This window comes from Sinocyclocheilus anshuiensis, unplaced genomic scaffold (assembly GCF_001515605.1).
Source record: "Sinocyclocheilus anshuiensis isolate Anshui unplaced genomic scaffold, SAMN03320099.WGS_v1.1 scaffold776, whole genome shotgun sequence".
In the NCBI taxonomy this organism is placed as follows: Eukaryota; Metazoa; Chordata; class Actinopteri; order Cypriniformes; family Cyprinidae; genus Sinocyclocheilus; species Sinocyclocheilus anshuiensis.
The window spans coordinates 1,329,024-1,337,696 of record NW_015555808.1 but is presented as its reverse complement, the minus strand read 5'-3'; the positions used below and the strand labels follow the sequence as shown (position 1 = coordinate 1,337,696).

The window sequence follows — 8,673 nt, the reverse complement described above, 5'->3', positions numbered from 1 at the left end:
CAAAAAAGTGTGTAACTTTTAACTTTAATGTGCTATTTGTATTTAATTTGACCCGTGACTAAATGATGTACATTTTAGGTTACCTGAGAAAACTTTTTTTTTTTACAGTATAATACACTGCCATTCAAAAGTTTGGGATCAATAATGTTTATTAAATAAGTTTCTTATGCTCATCAAGGCTGTATCTATTTAATAAAAATACTGAATATTATTTCACAAAATAATATTGTGAAATATTATTGCAATTTAAAATAAAAGTTTTCTATTTTAATATACTTTAAAATACAATTTATTCCTATGAAGCAAAGCAATTTTCAGCATCGTTACTCCAGTCTTCAGTGTCACATGATCCTTCACAAATCATTCTAATATGCTGATTTATAATCAATGTTGGAAACAGTTGTGTTGCTTAATATTTTGTTTTAGAATCTGTGATATTTTTCTGGATTCTTTGATAAATAAAATGTTAAAAAGAACAGTGTTTCTTCAAAATATAAATTTTGTGTTACAATTAAACCTTAAATGTCAAGGGTCTTGGACATTGACTTAATCTTGAATATCTTGTGGCTTTAATTATGTGACTCCATTTTCTTACTGGCAACAGAACAGGTATATTCATAGGCGTAGATTGACATTTGAGTTTGGGGGGGCCAAACCGAACCGGTGGATTTGGTCAGACGTACTTTTAAACACATTTTAGTTTTGCTATAGTAAATCTACATATTCACATAGAGCAGTGGCAAGTGCATGAGATTGTCATGGTAACCACATACATTGCCCACGAATTACAGCTGCGCTTCTATTTTGCCACACTAAACTTAGCAATAAACACGTTTAAAATGCACAATAAACATGTTTGTCAAAACGATCTCAAAGGAGTCTTTTATTAAGCAAATCAAGGAGTGAATTACTCATCCACTGTTTTTAATAACAAAGTATGTTGTTATACACTACTATTCATGGTCAGTTTAAAAAAGAAATTAATACTTTTATTCAGCAAGAATGTGTTAAATGGATAAAAAGTGATAGTAAAGACTTATATTTTTAGAAAAGATTTCTATTTTGAATAAATGCTGTTCTTTTTAACTTTTTATTAATCTAAGAAAAAAGTATCACAGGTTCCAAAAAAATTGTTAAAAATTAAGCAGCACAACAGTTTCAACACTGATAATAAATCAGCATATTAGAATGATTTCTGAAGGATCATATGACACTGAAGACTGAAGTAATGATGCTGAAAATTCAGCTTTGCTTCAAGGGAATAAATTATATTTTAAAGTATATTAAAATTAGAAACCAATATTAGAAATTGCAATAATGTTTCACAATATTACTGTTTTTTCCCCTGTATTTTCGATCAAATAAATACATCCTTGATGAGCATAAGAGACTCTATTAAAAAACAAGGTCAATTATTTATTAGGTTTACTATATAGGCCTAGCATAATATAATATCAAAACAAACTGAAGCATTTAAACTGATAGAATAGAACAGAATAGAAAACAAACTGAAGCATTTGAACCGAGATCTGTAAGTTAAATATTTTAAAAAATCGTGAACGTGAATTCTTCTATAGCTATCTAAACATCCCACAATACACCTGTGTGTGACTGTAAATGTCTCTTGAGTTTTGTTACCGTTCTGTGCTCATCATCCGCTATTTCCAGCACTTAATCAAGACACTCTTCTTTAATACATGATGACGTTTTATTTCACGTCATTGCGTTTGCGTTGGCTCTCGATTTGAGCTATTTCGTCCGCAACCGTGCACTTAATCAAGACATTGCATTGGCTCTCGATTTGAGCTATTTCGTCCGCAACCATTAAAATATTCGGTTGCTACAGCGACTCATTTGGCACACATCATTAGTGTGCGGCCGTGCAGCTTAGAGGGAACATTGCCCACATGTCCAGTGGGGGAAAATGTAGGTTTAGACATGCTATTTAGACACTGTGCAATATCTCACACATCTTATAAACATGCTTTGAATCACATTTGCTTAAATATCAGAATGTTATGAGCTGTGCTTTCCTGACATTTAAGTTCCTCCGTCTTTACGAAAAGCTACCTGACAAGCTATGACGTGATTAAAATGCAGTTTTCATCCACTACAGGAGTGATTTGTTGTCTTAATGTGTAATAAACAATTTTTCTTTTTAAAGGATTTTTTCCCACCATGTAACACTTGTGGTATTTGCATGTCAAAAATCACTGGCCTTATTACCAAATCTTGGGTTCAATCATTTTATCAACTTGTTTTCCTTCGTTTAGCACAAGTTTTCTGTATCTTTTTGGAACAGATTGATCATACACTCTAAAAAATGCTGGGTTAAATACAACCCAGTGCTGGGTAAAATAGGGACAAACCCAGCAATTGGGTTGTTTTGACCCAGCGGTTGGGTTACTACCCAGAAGGTTGGGTTAAACATTTAACCCAACCGCTGGGTCAAAACAACCCAATTGCTGGGTTTGTCCCTATTTTACCCAGCACTGGGTTGTATTTAACCCAGCATTTTTAAGAGTGTAGGCCTCATTTATCTGAGCTGATGCACCTCAGTTTTTGAGTGAACACTGCCAAAATTATCCACAAATAGTGCTCGTTTCATTCAGAAACTGAAGCTCAGATCAGTGAGGCCTATGACCGATCAGTTCCAAAACAAAATAAAAAAACCGACCTAACTGAAAGAATACAAGTCGAAAAAAAGATTGAATCCAATATTTGGTGACAATACAGCATAAAATGCGGCAGAATATAGCAAGAAATGTTTAAAAGTCCAGTCATTTTTGAATGGGAACACCAAATTAGGTTAAAGATTTTCAGCACAGCACAAGGGTTAAACTTGGGCTTGTATAACCTGCACACTTGTTTATTTAGTTTCAGCACCGTTATGAACTAATTCTACATGATTCACTGAATTATTTACTGCACAGCTAAAGCAGATCTTATGCAGGTCACATTAAGGTGATTCGCCACTTTTAAACATACACATACTGTCTTTGCCGGTAAATTTTAGAAGGCATATTTTCCCGTAAACCCCATGTTCAGGCAGTGCCTCTACAAGCACAATGACATGAGCGAGATGGTGCAATATTGCCCACTTCTGGTCAGAGGGAGCCACTGCCGTTGAGAATAACAGTTTCTGGAAAAGTCCAAAGCCACAGCCATTCTCATCCCGGGAATCACGTCGTCAACATCACCCAGCCTCCCAGTATAAAAACAAATCAGAGGAGGCACAGTCCATCTGCAAGGAAGATTAAGAATCCAAGCAGGGTGAGTACAGAGAGCATGTTACAAGGATGTTGACAATCTTGTTTATGTAAATATGGTTTTATAGATATTATTATTATATAATTGTGTATAATATATACATTTATGTGAGATGTCATTTATATTCTGATTCCAGTGATGTAATACCTATTTGCTGTTTGACGTACTATAAAATTGCATTTTAATTAATGCTGCGTTTATGCATTTTGCCAATAACCCACTACTGCATAAATGTAAACAAGATTCTGTTTGTACTTGGCATGGGATAGAATAACATATAATTTATGCTGTTTTTGAATTACAATCCATCCTCATGTGGTTAATGTCATCCAAAGAGTCTAACTGGGCTGTTTGTTGAATCGAGTTTGTCTGTGCCTTCCCTGGGCGAATTTGTATTGATTTTTTCATTGCAGAGAGGAATTTGTCTCACAGCCCCAAGTCAATGAGGGGAACTAAGCCAGGTCAACTACATTCAGGATGCATACTGTGCCCTAGCAAGATATCATTAAACAAAGCAAATCCCCTCTCACAGAGAAAGCCATCTGTGTGATACGCTTGGTTTCTTATAAACACCACATGCCAGAGATGTGTAACCTCATTCCAAAACAAATATCACAAGATTAGGCACAAGGACAAGATTAATTCAAACTAAAGCAAGAAGAAGATCAAATGGTATGCTTGCAACAAACAACATTTTTGAGGAACTTCAAGGTTAGGTTATGGAGAAAGCAAAAATCTGCAAGTTTAACACCATATTTTACATCACAAAAAAGCAACTTTCCATGTGATTTCAGTATTTCTGTCTGTTCACTGGCTCTTCCAACATTTGTGCATGTTTCTTATGTAACTAGGCTCCTGGCTTTAATTGGGCAGAGTTGGGGTTTCTATGTACACGTACAGAGGCTAAAAAGAGGAAACTTGTCCCCATGACTGACTCAGCTTTTATGATGTTTACTAGACTCTGGTGTGAATTATGAACTCAACAGCAGCTGTTGAGGACCACTGGTTTGTCTTTAGAAATAAAAAAAACATGATTAAAAGTGCAGCGTTATTAAAAAAGGGTAATCGACTTGGTCTCACACACATTTCTGCAAATTCACAAAACGGATTACGTTTTGTCAGAACGAACTTGTGAAGGGGATTAGCTCTCAAATCCATGCAATCAGTGAAGGGAACATAAATGTTCGCAAGTTTGCTACACTTCTAATGATTTTGTTCTTCAAAGCCTTTTGGTTTGATACTGGTTAAAGGGATAGGTAACCCAAAAGTGAGTCATCATTTACTCATCCTCATGGCGTTCCAAACCTGTATGACTTTCTTTCTTCTGCACAACACAAAAGAAGATATTTTTACCCAAAACAAAACTGGACCCCATTGACTTTAATGGAGAAAAAAAAAAGCCTTTTTTTTTTTTTAATATCTTCTTTTGTGCGCCACAAATAGAAAAAAGCATTCAGGTTTGAAATGACATGAGGTTGAGTAAATAATGACAGAATTTTTATTTTTCAGTGAACTATCCTTTGAACATGTTGTAGCTGAACTATCTTAAGGGAGACAACATTTTTGACTATGATGTTACATAGCTGATACAGAATATGAAACGGTTTCAGGATGGTACAAAATGGCACAATACATTTTTTTGGCCCTCTGTTCAGAAACATCAAGGTCGCAGAAAGACAAATACCACTATTTATATCAGACCTACTATATAAATAGACACGCTGATACAATGGATTCATTGCCCACATAGTCTAAGCGCATCTCACACAAACCACTTTGTTAAACGTGTGGGTTTTGCAGTTGTTTATGTTCATCATGAGTCACTTTCATCGCAGCTTAATTAAAAAAAAAGTTCACTATTAACTGACCCACTTTTTCCTGACTTATGTTCATAGTGTTAAACCACTTCTGAAACCAGGACACTATCAGCCACCAAAGATGAAGGTCTCATGGTCTCTGCTGGGACTTTCTCTTCTCTACCTCTCTGCGGAGTGTCTCTTACCCCCAACTAAAGAGGAGCTCAACCGTAAGTGCATTTTTTTTTTAAGTGCAGACATGTTGTGCTCAATTAGGGACAGTAATGTAACCGTTATTACTTACTGGCAGAGATCTCACTGCTTGGTGAAAAGTACCTGGATAAACAGATTGAAAATGCCATCACGGGGGTGAAGGAGATGAAGACTGTGATGGAGCGAACAGAAGAGGATCACAAGAGGTTCCAGTCTGAACTAGAGAAAACTAAGCAACAAAAAGAGGTTAGATAGATAGATAGATAGATAGATAGATAGATAGATAGATAGATAGATTAAAATTGAAAGTATTATGTAGATCAGTCACATAATCTACATATATTAATACATTTCAAGTTGTATAAATTAACATTAAGTAATTTATTATGAATTAACAAAGAACAGTAGTATATTTATACATTTAATATTAACCTAGATCAATAAAAACTGAGAATAATTATGTATATCAATTACATAATCTACATATTTTAATACAATGAATGAACATATCAAGTAATATAAATTAACATTAAGTAATTTATCATGAATTAACAGTAATATATTTATAATTTAACACTAACCAAGAACTATAAAAACAGAATGATTATGTAGATCAATTATATAATCTACATATATTAATACATTTTTAACATTTCAAGTTGTATAACTTAAGAACATTAGGCAATTCATTTTGAATTAACAATTATGATTAATTACATAACCTACACATATTAATGCATTTTTAACTTTTAAAGTGTATAAATGAACATTAGGGTAAATTATTATGAATTTAACATAATATAATTATATTGAAATATTAACCTAAATCAATAAATGCTGAGAAAAATTGTTCGTTATTACTTTATGACACCCATTGAATTAACTAATGTTAACAGATTGAACTTTATTGTAAAGTGTACCTGCAATCTAATAAAATAACCTTCATAGATTTTTAAGTTTGACTTAAGTGTCTAAATATTTTCTGGGGCCCTTGCAGTTAATTGCTCTTTCTTTCTTGTACTATTCCATCAATAAGAATGCTCTGCTGGAGGCTCAGGAGATGGAGGAGAAGCTGAGTGAGCAACAGAGCATGTGTAATAAAACCATGCAGGCTCTGTGGGAGGAGTGCAAGCCCTGCTTGAGGAAAACTTGCGTTAAGTATTACTCACGCACCTGCAGCAGTGGAGCCGGCTTGGTGGGACGACAGGTGATACGTCTGCACAAACATCCCTGCAATTATCCTGACTTCATTCTGGCGTTTGCAACCATCCCTCTCTGTCTGTTTTTAGCTGGAGGAGGTTTTGAACAGGACCTCTCCCATCTCCATTTGGATAAACGGGCAGAACATCGAGACCCTTTTGGACGAGGACCAGCAGCAGACCAGACGCTTCCAGGACCTGGAGGAGCGGTATACAGAGGTTGCAGACGGAGTGGACAACATCTTCATGGACAGCATGAAGGTGTTTGACCACATGCGTTCCTTCCACCAGCCCAGCCTCTTCCCCAGTCCCTTCCGTATGCCCAGCATGTTCGATAGTCAGTCCAGCCGGGCCGCTCGTGTCTACAGGTCCCCTTTGCACAACCAAGATATCCACAGCTTCCACAGCATGTTCCGCCCCATGATGGACATGGCCAGAAACATGTTCAACTCATTCGGGCCCGACATGGGAAGTGATATGGATTTCCCTTCAGAAGGTAAATTTCAGGGTTTACAAGCCTGGATGTAACAACATGTACAAAGTTAAAAGTGTTGTAAGCAATATCCATCAAACTTAAACGGACAGTCCACCCAAAAATGACATCATGTCACTCCAAATCTGTATGACTTTCTTTCTTCTGTTGATCATAAAAGATATTTTGAAGAATGTTAAAACAGTTTAGGTTCCCATTGACTTCCACTGTTTTTTTTTCCCCCCAATAGAACTCAATGGGAAACTAAAAGGTTTAGTTACCAACATTCCTCAAAATATTTTCTTTGGAAACAAATGCAAGAAAGAAAATTCTGTCATCATTGTTGTTTCAATCCTGTATGCATTTTTTTAATATGATAAAAATTTATATACATAAAAATTTATAATTATATATTAATATATATTATTTATAAAAAATATAAATATTAATTAAAAATGTACAATTTAAAAAACAAACTACTATTTTATATCATTATTTTGTATTGTCATATTGCCATAGTAAAGAAAAAAATGTGTTTTCACATCATATATATGTTGTGAACGAAATATATATATATATAATTTTTTCACAACATTTTTTTCTTTATTATGACAATATGACATAATACACAATATTGAAAATAGTTGTTTGTTTTTTTACTTAAAGACTGCTTATACCCCAGATGCCTTTAATCTGTAAACCTGTATTCATAGATGGCAGAGTAAACGAGGATGTTATTATAACAAAACCATTTGGAAATGATAAGATGACCTGCAGGGAGATTCGTCGCAATTCTGCCGGCTGCATTAAACTGAAGGATGAGTGTGAGAAATGTAAAGAGATCCAGCATATTGGTAAGTGCAATATTAAAATACAGTACATGTCTTAATTTTATGTTATATTATCCAGCATAGAACTTCAAATTTGGGATTTTTTAAAAATGAGAATTCCATGTTATATAACAATTAGAGCTTTGTTTTCTTCATCAGACTGCTCTGGAAAGAGGCCCCTGGAAGGCCCCCTGAAGGAGGAGCTGGAAAGGGCTCTTGCCAGGGCTGAGAGATTCACCCAGGAGTACAACAGCCTGCTAAAACGATTCGAAGAAGAGATGTTCAACACCTCTTGTGTGCTGGACCTGTTCAACAAGCAATTCGGTTGGGTGTCCTCTCTAGCTAGCCACACCAAAAATGAAGAAGGCTTCTTTAAAATACAGGCAGTAGGTGCTAAATATGTGATTCAGCACAACTGTAACTCCTTTCACTATGTAGATCACTCAATTGGCAACATTTTATGTGCAGGTGATGTCAAAAGGCTCAGATAATGCAGAGACCCCAGGTGACACTAAAGTGTCAGTCAAACTGTTTGACGGGCCAGATATGAGCTTCACAGTGCCAGGAGACATTCCCTGGAGCGACCCGAAATTCTCAGAGGTGGTGGCACAGGAGGCTTTGGATCGTTACAAACAGAACACTGTGTGAGTCTTAACACCAATCTTTTCCTTTTTAATTAGCTAAAATCTTATTAATGTGATTAAAAATATATTTGTTTTCCTCTCCAGGGTCACAAACTAAACATTCTGGAGGGCCGGCACTTCTGGTGAAGAAAAGATATTCTCTGAGAAAACTGAATAGCACTTGAGAAGATCCTTATGAATTAGAAATACAATACTGAGAGATGTTGTACTTGTGTAGCTGGATATCTGTTGTCTAGAATTATTCCTGCT

At 35.3% G+C, this 8,673-nt stretch overlaps 1 protein-coding gene across 1 annotated transcript; it reads left to right on the top strand.

The window, feature by feature from the left end:
• The first annotated feature begins 3,017 nt into the window (after positions 1 to 3,017).
• LOC107675063 (clusterin-like) lies at positions 3,018 to 8,667 on the top strand. Its single transcript, XM_016469256.1, has 9 exons — positions 3,018 to 3,273; positions 5,166 to 5,296; positions 5,377 to 5,525; positions 6,316 to 6,486; positions 6,569 to 6,974; positions 7,664 to 7,804; positions 7,940 to 8,166; positions 8,249 to 8,424; positions 8,509 to 8,667. Exons 2-9 carry the CDS (start codon positions 5,209 to 5,211, stop codon positions 8,519 to 8,521), a joined length of 1,371 nt encoding a protein of 456 aa, XP_016324742.1. The 5' UTR covers positions 3,018 to 3,273; positions 5,166 to 5,208; the 3' UTR covers positions 8,522 to 8,667.
• The last annotated feature ends 6 nt before the right edge of the window (positions 8,668 to 8,673 follow it).

What these genes read in the sequence shown, in the direction of transcription:
- LOC107675063 (XM_016469256.1), top strand. Translation starts at nt 5,209, where the DNA reads ATGAAGGTCTCATGGTCTCTGCTGGGACTTTCTCTTCTCTACCTCTCT. An exon ending in AAACTAAGCAACAAAAAGAG is followed by an intron (nt 5,526 to 6,315) that starts GTTAGATAGATA and finishes TCCATCAATAAG; the next exon opens with AATGCTCTGCTGGAGGCTCA. An exon ending in CCGGCTTGGTGGGACGACAG is followed by an intron (nt 6,487 to 6,568) that starts GTGATACGTCTG and finishes GTCTGTTTTTAG; the next exon opens with CTGGAGGAGGTTTTGAACAG.